Source organism: Suncus etruscus, chromosome 14, assembly GCF_024139225.1.
Source record: "Suncus etruscus isolate mSunEtr1 chromosome 14, mSunEtr1.pri.cur, whole genome shotgun sequence".
NCBI lineage: Eukaryota > Metazoa > Chordata > Mammalia > Eulipotyphla > Soricidae > Suncus > Suncus etruscus.
The window spans coordinates 26,364,055-26,380,942 of NC_064861.1; the positions used below are offsets into that span (position 1 = coordinate 26,364,055).

A 16,888-nucleotide genomic window follows, 5' to 3' on the forward strand; every position below is an offset into this window, starting at 1 on the left:
AGTTGGAGCACTCAATGCTCTGTTGCTCAGCTCTTCATAGAGTAGGCCCCATTGCCCTTCCTGTGGCCCGAGGCAGACTCTCCATGAGACAAATATTTGTCTTGCTCTTGCCTCTACTTCTGTGGGGTACTTCTGAGGATTCTAGGTAGAATATGCTGGACATGGTCTCTTTATTCTTAGAATGTATGGTCAGATGGTTAGAGAAAACCTGTGTTTAAAGAATCAGGGCAAAGAATGAATGGTGTAGGTTCAGTGCTGTGAGTTCGCTGGGTTGCTGACAGCCTTTGGGTGACATTCTACTCCTGGGTAGCCTTCTTCCTGTAATCTCCCATTTCTGCTAGAGAGATGGAGATGGTCCAGTAAGCCCAGTCCTGGCAAGCTCTTCTCCACTAGCTTTGCTGAATGCATCAGTGGCAGCACAGTTACCCACAGCTCTGCAACACCTGTGGGCTCTAAAACCTGGCACAAAGCCCCTGACTCTCCTGGGACAGCCTGGCGCTAGTGAATAGTTGGTTCTGAGCAGCTGGTTTCTCTCTTGTTTATGTGTTAGGTATTACCATCCCCACTTATTTCAGTCTGTATTCCTATCAACATGGCTATAATACACCTTTCCTTTTAGTCCTAGAAAAACCTGCTGTTGCTTTATGGCTTCTCTTCCCATCTACCCATCCCTGCTTCCCACCTCTCTCCTCGCTTCTCTGCCCCTTTCTTTTCTTCCTCCCTTATATTCATTTATATGTTTCTTTCCTTATTTCTTCTTTGTGCTGGGTAAAGCACCCAGGGCCTCACACATCTAAGGCACATTCTCTACTGTTCCACATGTCTGGCAAATGACTTCTTTGAGCCATTCCATATTTGAAAAATGAAGCACAAATTTCATGCAAGTTGTGCCATCTTGCATTAAGCCTTTGCTTTTACTTGTTTTGGGGTCATACCAATTGTGTGGACTCTATGCTGGAGTTTGGGGAATGTGGAATGCCAGGGATTGAGTCCAGTGGCTATACTGTCCACTATACTCTCTCTCTGGCCCCTTGCATTGAAACTTTACCATGATAGAATATGTTATAGTAGTTGAGAGGGTGGTCAAGAACAGAGTCATTTATTTGTCCACACATTCATTTAATAGAAGAGCTATGAAGTGGTTGCATGCTACCCTAGGAGATAGCACTGAGGATATAATAGTAGATTACGAAAGATAAGATGATGGCCTTAAGGAAACTGGCAGAATGAAAAAGAGATAATAAATATTCAAGTGAGGTTATTAGATAAATGCTAGGGTAGAAATCAGGTGGTCATTTGGGGGAAGGATAATATTAAATAGAACAGTTTGGGAAGGCCTCATTCCAATGATATTCAGACCTGAGAAAGGAGAGATTTAACTATGTAAAGGCTTAGATAGGTTTAGGGTTATAGCATTTCTTTTCTTTTTTGGGGGGTTTGGGTTTTTGGGTCAAACCCAGCAGTGCTCAGAGGTTACTCCTGACTCTATGCTCAGAAATTGTTCCTGGCAGGCACAGGGGACCATATGGGATGCCGGGATTCGAACCACCATCCTTCTGCATGAAAGGCAAACTCCTTACCTCCATGCTATCTCTCCAGCCCCAGTTATAGCATTTCTAAAACAAGGATAAGAAGAAAACTAGGGGCCTGGAGAGATAGCACAGCGGCGTTTGCCTTGCAATCAGCCAACGCAGGACCTAAGGTGGTTGGTTCAAATCCCGGTGTCCCATATGGTCCCCCGTGCCTGCCAGGAGCTATTTCTGAGAAGACAGTCAGGAGTAACCCCTGAGCACTGCTGGGTGTGGCCCCAAAACCAAAAATAAATAAATAAATAAATAATAAAAAAAATAAAAATAAATAAAAAAGAAGAAGAAGAAGAAGAAAACTAGGAGATTGGAGAAGAATTCCTGGCTTTGTTAATGAAAAGATATTGCCAAACTCAAGAACTGGAAGTAATGGGAGAGGTTAGAGAATAGGAGAGGGAATGAGATTAATATGAAAGGAGACTGCAGCAGTGCTGGGATCAGATCATGTTCTCAGTTTAATTAAACTGCAGTGACAAACCATTGGAGAGTTTGTTTGGGAGAGTGATTTAATCTAGTGTAATTTAGCAGGATTACTCTACTTGTCCTTGTATGGAGACTAGTTTGAAAGTGGACAAAATAAGTATCTCAGAGACAGAGAAATGTCCTTTCAGAAGATGAGGCATAATATGATGGTGGCTTAGTTTAAGGCACATAATGGAGAGTAGATGTCATGGAGATTTTATTTGTCACATTTACATTAAATTTTGAAATTTAATTTAAATATTAGCTGTGCCAACAGGACTGGCTTATGATGTGGATATAGGAGTCAAAGGAAGGTGAAAAGGAAGGATTCAGGAATAAGCTTCAGTTCAGGATTTGCAACAGATACATGCTTTCTACTACCTTTTATTAAAATAAGAGTTTGAAAAAGGACAGATTTATAAAGAGAACAGAAGAGATCTGAGTTTTAGATATAAAAAGTTTAAGGTATCTTTTAAGCACCTGAGATCCATAATATATCTATTAATAGCTGTACATGAGTTTGGTTGGTACTTCAAGGCAGGTTTTGAAGATGTAAATGTGGTCACTATTGCCTCATTTAAGAGGAATTAGATAGAGGCCAAGAGGTAACTCAAAGGACTAAATCACACGTTGGTTTGTGGGAGGCTTGGGTTTAATTCCTAAATCCCAGAGGTTCCTATGATATTTCTGGAAGCAACCTCTGAGAGCACAGAGCCTAGAACAGCTCCAAATTATTGCTGAGTATGGTCCCCAAATTTAGAATAAGATTAAATAAGAGCATGTAGAATAGATAGTAGATTGTTGAGGCATTTCAGCACATAGGGGTTGAAATAGGAGGCAATAAAGTATGGTCATGAGAGACAAGGAAAGGAGAGAGTTTTAGGGATCGGGGAATGACTAGTTTTGTAGAATTATGAGAACAGAATTTATATTAAAGAAAATATAAGTAGCAGCCAAGAAGACAAGGCTAGTGAATGAAGTGTGTTCATCAAACACCTGATATAAAACTACCCTGAATGGGAGTAGAGAAGTGGTTTGATGGTTAGTGACTGGGGTCAAAGGAGTATTGGAAGGCTATCAGAATAATCAAAGGGAGAAATCAACAATACAGGTAGTGGGTAGTGATATGATTATGGAAGTTATAACTTTTTCTTTTTTCGACACATCTGGTGACGTTCAGGGTTACTCCTGGCTCTGCGCTCAGAAATTGCTCCTGGCTTGGGGGACCATATGGAATGCTGGGGTTCAAACTGAGATCTGTCCTGGGTCAGCCATGTTCAAAGAAAATGCCCTACAGCTCCTCCCATAGTTAATAGCTTTTTCACAGGGGGCCAGAGCCATACTACTGTGGGTAGAGTGATTGTCTTACACACAGCTGACCATTTTCCATCCCAACATTCCATATAGTCAGCTGGGATCTCTGGGAGTGATTCCTCAGCCAGAACTTGGCATAAGACATGAGCATCACTGAATGTAGCCCCAAACAAAAACGGACACACACACACACACACACACACACACACACACACACACACACACACACATATACACACGGAAAATAAAAAGAACAAACTTTTGAAAAGGTGGGTAGGCTTTGTACTAAAGTTTAATAATCATGAGTGAAAAGAAACAGAGAGTGAAAGGAGGAGGATGAGGAGGAAGAAAGGAGAAGGGGGAAAAAGAAGAAGAAAAATGTCTGCCTCAGAGGCAGTCAGGGGAGAGGGAAGGAGTGAGGGTGGGAGGGAAATTAGCGACATTGGTGGCAAGAAATGTGCACTGGTGAAGGATGTACATTGTATAATGGAAACTCATGAACAACTGTATCTCACAGTGATTCAATGAAAGATTTTATTTATTTAAAAAATATCAGGGCCGGAGCAGTGGCACAGCGGTAGGGCATTTGCCATACACACAGCTGACCTAAGACGGACCGCCGTTTGATCCTCCGATATCCCATGTGGTCCCCCAAACCAGGAAAGATCTCTGAGCACAAAGCCAGGAGTAACCCCTGGCTGTGCCCCCCTCCCAAATCAAAGTCTGGGGCCGGAGAGATAGCACAGTGGTAGGGTGTTTGCCTTGCATGCAGCAGACCTGGGAAGGACCTGGTTCGATTCCCAGCACTCACATGGCCCCCCAGCCTGCCGGGGAGATTTCTGAGTGAAGAGCCAGGAGTGGTCCCTGAGTGCCACTGGGTGTGCCCCCAAAACCAGTCAGTCAGTCAGTCAATCAATCAATCAATCAATAAAGTTTAAAATAAAATAAAAAATATCAAAGGGGAAAATACACAGCAAAGTAGCAACAAAGGTCTAAAGGCAACAGAATGGGAGAACTGATCCACTCAAATATTTGGGGGTGGTTAAATGGGGTTGGGAAATTGAGGCCTTTGGGAAAAGAAGGTGGATGTACTGATGAAGGATATAGAGTCGGAACTATGTAAATTATTAGAATATTAGTGGCATTTACAATTGTAAGAGAAGGAGAGCAGAGATTGTAGACATAGGGGTCAATTGGTTTATGGATCTAGTAGCCAGAATAAAGGGAGTTCTCTACTAACATTTGTTTATGTTGGTCAGCAGTAAATTGAGTGTATTTGCTGTATTTGCGTATTTGTAAGCATTCAAGTGAACCATTTGTGTGTGAGTTTGAGAACAGGTGATTATGGATGGTCTGGGGAGAAAGATTTATAGCCACAAACAGATGAGATGTGGTAGATTAGTTCTGGTCAAGTCTTAGAGGAGGTCAGAGATAATCTGTTCAACCATGGTCCAGAGAATTTTCTGACTTGCCATAGTTTAATTTAGGATTTTTCCACCTTACAGGGGTATGAAAGTGATACATATTTAATAGAAAGTGTACTTTGAAATTTCATATTCTCCAGGGCTAGTGATGTGGGGATATGATAATCTTGTCTCGCTAGCCTTCCAATCAGCTTGTCATCACAGTGTTGCACAGTTTTGATATATTTGTGTGTGTTTTGTATCCCATACATGTCTATTTTCATTTTAGTATAGCATTCAATAAATCATATGTGATATTTAGAACCCTTATTATAAAATTGGTTTGGTCTTGCTGGCCTGGGAGATATCGCAAAGGATCTGGGAACGTGTTTTGTATATGAGAGGACCAGGTCCCAGCCCTGACATGATATGGACCTCTGAGCACCACTAGACTTGACCCTCAAGCACCAAACTGGGATAGTTCCTGAACATTATCTGGTGTGATTCCAAACCAGTTGGATTTGTGACTCTCCCTGCCTCAAAGAACTTTGACTCCTTAGTCCCTGTCCTCAAAGCCTCAGACCCCCTCAGGTAGCAGGAGAACCATGTGTTTTTGGGCCTTTGGAAATGAGATGAATTTTTCCAAATCACTAGATTTTCCACATTGTAAGACCCTCATTATATCATATCCCAGATTCGAAGACTTAACACAGCAGGGTGGAAGACAGCTGGGCACTTAAGGACAATTCTGTCATCCTAGACTAAACTCACAGAACCTTCACAGCCTCAGCTTCTGCTTCCCCACCCCTCCTCAGTCTTCTGTTAGCACCCCCAACCCCTAGTCCTCTACTCTTGTTTCACACTAAGAACAGCAGACTTTTCTTCCGACCTTTTTTTTTGGGGGGGGGTCACACCCGGCTGTGCTCAGGGGTTACTCCTGGCTTTATGCTCAGAAGTCACTCCTGGCATGCTCAGGGGACCATATGGGATGCCGGGATTCGAACCACCAACCTGCATGCAAGGCAAACGCTTTACCTCCATGCTATCTCTTCGGTCTTCTCCCTACCTTTTTACCTTGATACCATTGCCTACCCTTCTTACAGTGACAATGAACCTTCTTTGTCCTTGGGGCTTATGCATGTGAAGGAAGCTCTGCATTCCTGTGCAATATCCCTGTTGAAGATAACTTTTTATTAACTGAATGTTTTTATTCACTGAATTATTATGGTTTTTTTTTAATGGACCAAAATTTTTTGTACTACCCCCTTATCAATGTCCTCTAGTTTTTGTTGTTGTTGTTGTTGTTTGTTTGTTTTTTTGGGTCACATCTAGCAGTGGTCAGGGGTTACTCCTAGCTCTATGCTCAGAAATTGCTCCTGGAAGACTCAAGGGACCATATGGGATGCCGGGATTCGAACCAGTGACCTTCTGCATGAAAGGCAAACACCTTAGCTCTATGATATCTCTCTGGCCCCAATGTCCTCTAGTTTTAAAAACAAAAAGTCTTTGCTACTTTAAGTTTTCTGAGCACATGTAAGTTAAATGCATGACATGCATCTAACCTGCAGTATTTTCAATTTAAGAGAATATCCCCAACTCTGCCAGAGCTTTCTTTATCTCCTCCTTAGAGAAAGGGACAGGCTAAGGCATCCTCAGGCAGCTGGCTAAAAGGACTAAGATTTAGAAAACAAAAATTTTTCTAAGGGTTCTAATATTACTAGAGTGACTCAAGGATGGAATGAGGTTCTATTCTTCCAGGTTCCTGCTGGGATCTTGAGCTCTGAAACAACTGTGTACATCCCTCCTGTGATATTGCCTAGGTTACCCTTGATGAGCCTACTACTTGACAATCTTGTCAGGGACAGTTCATGGTCCACACTTTCCTTTGTCTTTTATCACTCTTATTCTTCTGTGTTTATTTAACTGAAGTAAATGCTGGGGGCAAAATCTTTCCCTGACCCCAGCCCTCCTCTGTGAATGTCTTGTTTGTAGTCCAGGTGAATGTCTGTTGCTTGGATCAGTTCTGGAGGGAGGCAGACTGTGACGATACCACTCTAGTCTTCACCAGGTTCACAATACTATGATGTTGGTTTCTTTCCCCACTCTCCTTGGAGGCTGGCTATGAAAAGCTGGCCTTGGACCTAGTCCTTGGGGTTTCAATCCCAGACCTTTGTCAGGTTGACACAGATTTCATTTGTCTCTTCTAAGTACAGGGCTGGTCTTGTAGGTGTGTATTTTTTTTTTTTTTTGGTTTTTGGGTCACACCTGGCAGTGCTCAGGGGTTATTCCTGGCTCCAGGCTCAGAAATTGCTCCTGGCAGGCACAGGGGACCATATGGGGCGCCGGGATTCGAACCGATGACCTCCTGCATGAAAGGCAAACGCCTTACCTCCATGCTATCTCTCCGGCCCCGCATTTTTTTTTAACCCATTTTTGTGAAGACAGGCTGTCAGATCAGGCACATACTTGAGGGGCCCACTACCCTCTGGAGCTCCTGCCAGGTCATGTGAGAATCAGGTGAGAAAGCAGCATTGCTGGCATCACAGGCTTGTTTCTGCTTGAGCAGCCCATAGAGAGCCTGATGTTCCTGGTGGACCTCTGTCAGCACCATGCTGTTTCCTTTCAAGAGCTGGTCCCATTTTTAGGAGTGATTTTCCTCCTCTAGCATCCAGGTTTAGTCACTGTTGTACTTCTGCATAGTAGAGAGCAGAGATGTGGTAATGCTGCTTGGGCTAGAGTTCCCTTACTTAGCTGGCCTTGGTTTGCCAGCCACCAGGGTTTCTTTCTTGGGGAAGATGGTCCCCTTCATTCTAACTCTCAGGTTCTCTTTGGACAGGTTGGACATTGACACCAACACCTACACATCTCAGGACCTCAAGAGTGCATTGGCAAAATTCAAGGAAGGGGTGCAGATGGAGAGTTCAAAGGAAGACAAGGTATGTGATAGCCTCTTCAGAGAGTTAGTGTACATCTGCAGAACATAACAAGAACAACAACAACAACAACAAATCCTTACTCTATAGTTTTTTGCAGTAAGCATTGGATAACTACAATATTGCAAAATAATCTAAAGAGTAGTTTGTGCTAAGTAACTTTCTATAGACTATTACAAAATATGAGGAACACTGCTGTCATCTTTCAGGTTAGAATTTACCTTGTCATTACATGTTTGGGGAACTTGAGGTATACAGCAGAGATCATCATAATCTCCATAATCACAGACATAAGTGAGGTAACTGGAGATTAAAATCCTAATATTCTTGGGAGGGAGTGATATTAAAGAGGTTAAGCGCTTGCCTTGCATGAAGCAGATTCCAGTTTGATCTCTGGCACCACATATGTTTTCCCCCAAGCTCTGCCAGGAGTGATCCTTGAGCACAGAGCCAGGAGCAATCCCTGAACACTGCCAAATTGATCCAACAGTCCCTACCCATATAAACAAAATCCTGATGTTTCAGCTAAAATTTAAAGGATAGATCATCTGGATCATCTGGACTGGAAGAAGGATGTCTAGATCCTTGCCCTTGAAACATGGAACAAACATAATTTTACTCCAACTGGATGACTAAAGTTTCCTCCAGTGCAGTTTTCTACCAATCAAGGGAACGAGTGGAAAAGAGAGAATAACAGCCCCTTGAATAACACTGTCCTGCGTGTCTGGGAGAACTATTTTATAGACCTGTACTAGGAAGAATCTTACTTTTAGATGGCTCCTGAGACTTCGTAATGGCTCAAGAATGTTGTTGCAAATATATATATACCTGAGCCCGGTGACGCTCAGCGGTTACTCCTGGCTATGTGCTCAGAAATCATTCCTGGCTTGGGGGACCATATGGGATGCCAGGAGATCGAACCATGGTCCGTCCTAGGCTAGTGTGGGCAAGGCAAACACCTTATCATTTGCGCCACTGCTCCAGCCCCAAGAATGTTGCAGATCATTTTTGACATTTTTCAGTTGACTCCTGAATTTGAAAAGGACCTCAGAAATCACTTTGAATTTCTCCTCCTTTTTCTTCTCAGCAGTACAGGGTTGATGGTTCTGTGGTTGGCCCCAGTTTATGAGGGCCACCAGGTCTAAACCCAGCAGTGTTAGGGATGAGGAAAAATGCTCCCCATCGTGGTGAAGGTGAGGTTGTAGAAGGGTGAAGTATATGTCCAGGGCAGAGACTGGTGTTGCTGCAGTCAGGACTTGGGTTCATTCCTTTCATCTCACCCTTCCTTTGATCTCCATGATAGCTGAAGGAAATATAAAAGTTGACTCTGGGGTTACAGAGATAATAAGGAGTTGCTTTGCCTGTAGCCCATCTTTAGCACTACATCTAGTCTCCTTAGCACTACCCTGAGTGATCCCTGAGCACTACTGGCTCTGATTCCCAAACAAAAACAAAAATGTATTCCCCTGTTCCATGTCTCCTTTGAATGAAAGAGCCACTCTTTCTGTCCCTTTGTTCTATTTAATGACTGCACCTGGTGATTCAATTTATATAGAAAACTACAAATTTGTAATAATTTACATATAATAACAACTACAATTTGTTATAATAGGAAAAATAATATTTTAAGTATTAAAGCAAAAAATTATTTAAATTTTCAGTTGCAGGAATTTGGTTTGGTTGGCTGAATTTGTTGTTTTCAATAATTAAAACTAATTCCAGGGGCTGGAGCAGTGGTGCAGCAATAGGGCGTTTGCCTTGCATGTGGCTGACCTAGGACAGGCCGTGGTTCCATCCCCCCCGCATCCCATATAGACCCCCAAGCCAGGAGCAATTTTTGAGCACATAGCCAGGAGTAAGCCCTGAGCGTCACAAGTTATGGCCCAAAAACAAAAACAAAAAACAAAAACAAAACACTAATTACTAGGGCTGGAGAGGTGGCACAAGCCGTAGAGTGTCTGCCTTTTATGCGCTAATATAGAATGGACCCCAGTTCGATCCCCCAGTTAGCTTGGTCCCCAAGACAGGAGCAATTTCTGAGCATAGCCAGGAGCAATTTCTGCACATAGACAGGAATAACCCCTGACCGTCACTGGGTGTGGCCAAAAAACTAAAACAAAACAAAACACTAATTCCTTCATCTTGCAAGGAGATCCTGGTGTCAGGACTAAAATGTAAGATTCTCAGACTCTGAGTCAGCTGCCACTTCTAAGAGCATCCCACTCCTTTCACTTCTGTGGAGTTAGCTTGCTAATGCTTTCAGCAGGTGCTGAATACTGGGGTCTTTCTCCCTTGATACAGGAACGTAACTGGCTGATGTGGCTTCATGCTTGTGCACTGGGACTGGCAGACAGCTGGGCATGAGGATGGTTGGGTTTCTTCTATGCCTCAGTCTTTGAAGTGCAGATATCATTGAACTTTAAAAAAAATTTTTTTTTATAAACCTGACATTACTCAGGGATTACTCCTGGTTTGTGTTCAGGGCTCATTCCTGAATGATCATATGGGATGCTGAGGATCAAATCTGGGTTGGTGTTGTGAAAAGCAGATAATTTACTCACTGTACTATTGCTCTGGCCCTATATTTGAACTTTTTTTTTTTTAACCTACCTTTGAGCCTTGTTTGTGTGTTTGCCTGTATGTACAGGGTGGTGCTTTTGTTAGTTTGTTAGACAAGACTAGGAGTTAGGTTGTCATTTGGTGATAAACACATACCTAGTGAATGTGAAGCTCTGGGTTCAATTCCCAAGGTCCTCAATATAAAAAACAATTTATAAAGACAGTACTCAGATATTCAGCCATATCTTATCAATGGAGCAAATGGTTTTTGAACTTGATTATTTGGAGGAAGGTTATCAATTTAATTCACTGCTGTCTTATCAGATAAATCAGTCCTTCCCAAACTTTCTCTTTTATAGAGAAACTCTGACTCACAACAATTTTGTGTCATTACTATTGAGTCTGATTCTTTTGTGTCTCTGTTCCCTTACAATTTTTTTATGTCTGTTTACTATACATTTTAAAATGTGGCCTTAAATGTTTGATTCTCAACAAGATGAAGTTGATTTTTCTTATATTTCCAAAGCACAACAAAAACCCCTGGTCATAGTATTAAAAGCAGACATAGAAGATTTTAAAAGGTGGGAAGAAGGCAGATCAACCAGGAACTTGGAGCTTGATGGCAAAGAGTGGTTCCTTTTTGCTATTTGTGAATCATAGTGGCCACCAGAGAAGCTCTGGAAGTGTCTATGGGTAGATGTGAAACAGTCCTAAGGAAAATCTGCTCTTTCTTGAGAAAGGATTGAGCATAGGGTGGGAGGTTGGGCCACACCTAACTATGCTTAGGGGTTAGTCCTGGCTCTACACTCAGTAATTATTCCTGGCAGTGCTTTGGGGACCTTGTGGAATGCTGGGAGGTAAACACCTTACCTTTTATAATATTGCTCCACTCTTCAGAAAACCCTTTTTGAAAGTGCTTGTCCTACTTTAGCTAGAGACCATGGAATGGAGATCTCCCCATTCCACTATAGTGACCATGGGAGTTTGGGTTTCTGCCCCTGTGCATGAGTGGCAAGCTGCATTAAGCTTCTTTTCTGGGCTGGTATCAGGTGCAAAATAGGAAGCCTGAATTTGAACCCTGTATGGTGACTGTGAGATGGTGGGCAGCTATGACACGATTGCTGAGCAGAGAATTTGAATTTTTACTGCCTTCTGCTCCATGTTAGGAATGTATTCTTTGCTTCCCCAACTGATGTGAGATTTTGCAAAAATCAAAGTTGGAACCTCTTTTTTTCACTCTCCATGTGTGAGATGCAGGTTGCTGCTTCTGGTAAGGTCATTTGGATTGAGGCCTTGTGCACCAAGGTGGCTTTTGACTTCTCCCAGCTGAAGTGATGTTAGTGTTGGCAACTGGAGAGTCTTTACTTCTACCCTACCCTGTGACAGTGAGTCAGTGTGGGCAGAATAAGTGTGGGGAGGAAGGAGCTGGCTCCTAACCCCGACCAGCAGCAGTGAGCCATGCTTCTGGGCACGACACGGTGCTGTCAGTCCAGGCCAAGGAAGAACTTTTGTTCCCAGTGGTCTCCTCTGGCAGTAGCAGAAATGCTTTTCCTCCTCCTAACTAGAGAGCAGTGGAGAATTTAAGAAGAGCTGGTGAAAGGAATTTTTCAAATGAAATCCTGAGTGATCACATACCCTTACGAACTAATACAGTGAGAGATCTGAGAACTGTTGTCTGGTATGGAAATATAATTGCCCATATTTTTATGCTCTCTTTCCTTTCATTTATTTAATGGCGCTCTTTCTCTTTCTTAGTATGGGGCTCACATACAGAGATGTGGGAACCAGCCAGCCTGCTTCTGGAGATGTTGGGTTAGAGGAGACATGTAGACCTGGAGAGTAAACCCAGGGCCTCATACGTGTAAAAAAAAATGTGCTCACACATGTGCTCTACAAATTGAACCACATCTCCATTCTCTTATCTAGTTTTTGTTTGTTTGTTTTAAGTCACACCTGGTGGTGTGCTGGGGTTACTCCTGACTCTGTGCTCAGATATTACTCCTAACAGGCTTGAGGGAATATATGGGATGCAGGAGATCAAACCCGGGTTGGCTGCATGCAAGTTAAGTGTCTTACTGTTGTGCAATAACTAATTAGGTTTTTATTAAATTATCTAGATTTTTTTTTATTAATTTATGTATTTGTTTTCGGGTTTTGGGGCCATTTCCAATGGCAGTCAGAGACTATTTCTGGCTCTAATTAGGAGTGACCCTATTGGTACTTAGAGGATCATGTGTTGTGCTGGGGATTGAACCAAGGTCAACAGCAAGCAAGACAAGTATTTTAGCCCCTCTACTATCTCCATAGCTCTATCCATGTTTTTATATTAGGTTCTGGGTAGCTCAAAAAGGAAACAATACCAAAGTAACACTACAAAGACTCTGAAATGAAATTTTTATTATAGACACAACCACACAAAACTGGTATAGAATTGGTAGAACTATAGAACTGGTATGTTAAACCTAAACATTGTGGTAGTCTGCTGAAAAGAAATGTATGATAGGATTCAGTATTATTTAATGCCCAAAATGTCCAGGACATAAAAAAAAATAACTCTTATCAAGAAGCAAGAAAATTACTTGATTTTCTTTTCTCTTTTTTTTTTTTACTTGATTTTCTTGAGTTATTTTCTAACTTGAATTAGGAAAGACAATTAGTAGATGTCATTGGTGAGATGACTCAAGTTGTAATTATCTAACAAGAATTTAAAATTTGTCATCATAAAAATGCTTCAATAGAGCTGGCGTGGTACAGTGGGTAGGATGCTTGCCTTGCACACAGCTGACCTGGATTCAACTCTCAGTACCCCATATATGGTCTTCTGAGCCTCACCAGGAATGATCCCTAAGTGCAGAGCCAAGAGTAAGTAAGGCCAGAACATCGCCGGGTGTGGCCCCAAAACTAAAATTAAAAAAACAAAACAAAACTTCATGCTGCTATTATGCTTTTGAAGCAAATTGTATCCTAAGCAAAGAAGATATAAAAAAAGAACCAATAAAATTTAGAGCTAAAAACACCCAACCACTAAACTCTTTTTATAAGTATAGGATTAATTTAGTATCAGAATATAGATTAGAGAGAAAACAACAAATATACTTGAAAACAGATAAAAATCTAACAAAAAAACATATTGACAAAGAAATAAATAGACTCAAGGAGCTCTGGAACTTAATAAAGATCTAACATTATGCAATTTATTGAAGTCTCAGAAAAAGAAGAGAAAGAATAAGGGGCTAAAAAATAGAGGAATAAATATTTTAAAAATACGAAAATTTGCTATGGGAAAAAAATCACAAGTTTATGAAGTTGAGTGAGTCACAGATAGTATAAACTAAAAAAAAAAAACAACAGCATATCACAGTTAAATTTCTGAAAACTAAGACAGGCAAAAGCAAATGCCACTGGACAGGGAAAAGAAACAACCCAAAATTTATTATTGGAACAATGGTTGAGTGACACAGCATTTTCATCTGAAAAGTGGTCATAAATATGTGGAATATTTTAAGTGATGGAAGACACAAACTAGCAACTTAAATTTTGCAGCAATAAAATTATACTTTGGTGGTAAAAGAAAAATCCAGATATTCACCAAAGAAAATTGAAAGAATTTATCTGAAAGAATGATCAAAGAATAATCACCAAATCAAAAACAAAGAACAAAATAAAAAGAAACTTGTGATGTTAGTAAAAAAAACAGAATGATGAAATGAATGGAAATAGAGTCAAATATAAGATTATTCTTTGGGGGTTTTTAAAATAGATTGTTGAGAGCAAAAAATTATGACACCAAACAAAGTGGCATAGCTAGGAAAGAACATGACAAAATGAGCACACACTTGACATGTTTGGCCCCTGGCATGTGGATACCTGAGCACTGTTGGGAGCACCCCCGCCCCCAAGTACTTATTGCTAGGTGTAGTTCATCCCCCAATTATGACATCACCTCTAACTGCATATATGTTCAATATAAGTTTCACTACAATCATACAAGAGACATGGTGATGGGCTAAGAAAGAACTTTATTGACCAAAGACATACAGTAGATCTAACAAATCCCAGAACTATTTAGAAGGACACAAATTGAACACATATATCTTTTGAATATTTTATGGGTATTTTCTTTAACAGCTGTGTAACTCTATATATTCTTCTACCATGATGTTTCTATCCACTTTTCATCTTGTCTTTTCTTTGTAAGCTGTTCAGTAAGGATTGTTGGTGGAACTGTCCCTCAGTATGATGCCTATGATTGAACTATGTCATGGAAATTGCTGGTCTTGTTCCTATTGCCTCCAGATGCACCAATAACGCTTCATGGCATTGATCCTTGTTTGCATAGACACATTAAAATGGGAAAACACCATACATACAGATAAGTTCTTATCTAATAAATCTCAATACAATGTACCTTACACCCTGAACATTGATAGAATGACCTGGCACAGGCCTCAGAAGAATGGGCATCCTCCATTCACGCCGGAACCAGGCAAGCTATCTACGAAACATCCAAGGTCTTTTATAGCAACAGCTGGAAGCAGTCCTCTACCAGGAAAGACTCTACCAAGGGTCAGACATTGACCTCCTAAAAAGAGACTTCCGTTTACACTGAGAAGACTTGACAACAACAATGACCTGCTCTACAGGACATGGTTCTCTCTAGTGCCCCTTAAGTGTGAGGTGAAACGAGAGGATGCTCTGCACCATCCTGACTGCAATATGGGATATGCAGACTCCAGGATCTTTAATACAGAAGCATGATACCAACAACAGAGACTATGTGAGGAATGGAGGTGTATTGACACTACAGAGGATGACTTGAATTGGACAAACTAGTTTGCCTGGAGCCTAGAGTCAGTCCTGTGCCAGGAAACTTCAGGGATAGGGTCTCCTTGTATTTAGACCATAATTTGCCTTTCCATGTCCCTTATGTTTTGGTGGGCCTATGCAAACAAATGCCACTTTAATACCGTTTTTTACTATGTTCCCTTGACTCCAATCTTTAAGAAAAACAACCCACTAAAACTTTTGAGGTTAACTTAAACTAGTAAGCATGTGCATGGAACTAGAGAAATGTACTTTGCCCTCAATGTTTAAGGAGTTACATAAGTCTAATGTCTTTAGATCATATTGTGTGCTGCTAAGAAATAGTATGTACTACAACTGGGGATTTGAGGGACAAAGTAATTGTATTGTACATGGGTTCATTTTTGTTTTTCTTAATGTTCTTTGGCTGAAAGTTCAAGGCTGGGATATCATCGATGGGACTACCGAGAATTCTGTTTATGGGTGATTGGGCTTCCACTGTAACTTTACCCTGTCCTCTTTCTTTGCACCTTTGTTGTCATAATTAAAATAATAATAAAAAAATGTTAAAAAAAAAGAAAGAACTTTATTAGTAACAACCTGGCTGGTTGGAATATGGTAGACTTGTGTTTTCAAAGTAACCATCTTGCACTTACAGAGAAAGAGAACAGGAAAGCACAATTTTTAGGAAGGCTATTTGTACAAATCAGTGGCCTCCAGAATTTAGACCAAATTTCCACTGAGACAATCCCCTGTTTGTTTGCAGGGTCTTATTTGCAAATCTAAATAAAGGAAGAGAGTTAGGCTTTTGAGAGAAGAGTAAATTGAAGACAAACTATCCTTATCTTTAAGCTTTGGTTGGCCTTGTCTAATACTGATCTTTGGCCTGGCTTCACCTGTTAGTTTCTTTGTTGTATTTCCATTTTATTGGGAAGTCTGTTGTTGAGAATATCCATTTCTATGAAGTGTTACAAGGGTTCCACATTAGGTACAAGAAAGCTATGTAGTTGCACACTTGGCACCTTTGAATAACAGATCATAGTGTCCGTCACTCACTAAATTTGAAAAAAGTGATGTGATTAGTCAATGATCATGATGGGCATTTATGTTATATATGTGGCGTTTTGTGGACTGAGGAGTTAACAGGAAGTTGGTATTTTATGCAATTATAGTTAATATACTATGGCATCAGAACTATAAGTTGTACTGGGAGACTGATGTTAGTTAAATGGTGGCATTTGAAATTGGTGTCTAACATCCCTGCAAAACAAGGGCTGTCCATATATGAAGAAATAGAAAATATAAAGGATATTTAAAAACTCAACAGTGAAAACCAACAGTGTATTTAGAGAATGGCCAGTAGACAGACATTTCACTACAGAGGTTGTAGTAAAATGTTTTATGGATGGCAAATAAATACATAAACAGATGTTTAATGTCATCGGCCATTAGAGAGCAAATTAAGCCACTATGAGATGTGTCACTGAATCTATTTAAATATCTAAAACAAAAAGATAATAAAACAAAGTTCTCGTGAGGATTTTAAGAAGCTGAGTATTGGGGCAGAGTGATAGCACAGTGGTAGGGCATTTGCCTTGCGTGTTGCTGTCCCTGGACGGACCCAGGTTCCATCCCTGGCATCCCATATGGTCCCCCAGCCTGCCAGGAACAATTTCTGATCACAGAGCTAGTAATAACCCCTTAGTGCTGCCAGGTGTGGCCCAAAAACCAAAACCAAAAACAAAACTAAAAAAAGAAAGAAACTGGATCTTTCATTGTTGGTGGGAATAAAAGTGCTACAGTTGCTGTGGAGATTAGTCAGGTGGTT

General features: G+C 40.9%; 1 protein-coding gene across 1 annotated transcript in view; it reads left to right on the plus strand.

Moving 5' to 3' along the window:
• The window catches only part of SIL1 (SIL1 nucleotide exchange factor), a 299,473-nt gene that overhangs the window by 187,058 nt on the left and 95,527 nt on the right, over positions 1-16,888 (plus strand). Inside the window, exon 6 of the mRNA XM_049786015.1 lies at positions 7,602-7,701. Coding sequence (XP_049641972.1) covers positions 7,602-7,701 — 100 coding nt within the window. The remainder of the gene's footprint in view (positions 1-7,601; positions 7,702-16,888) is intronic.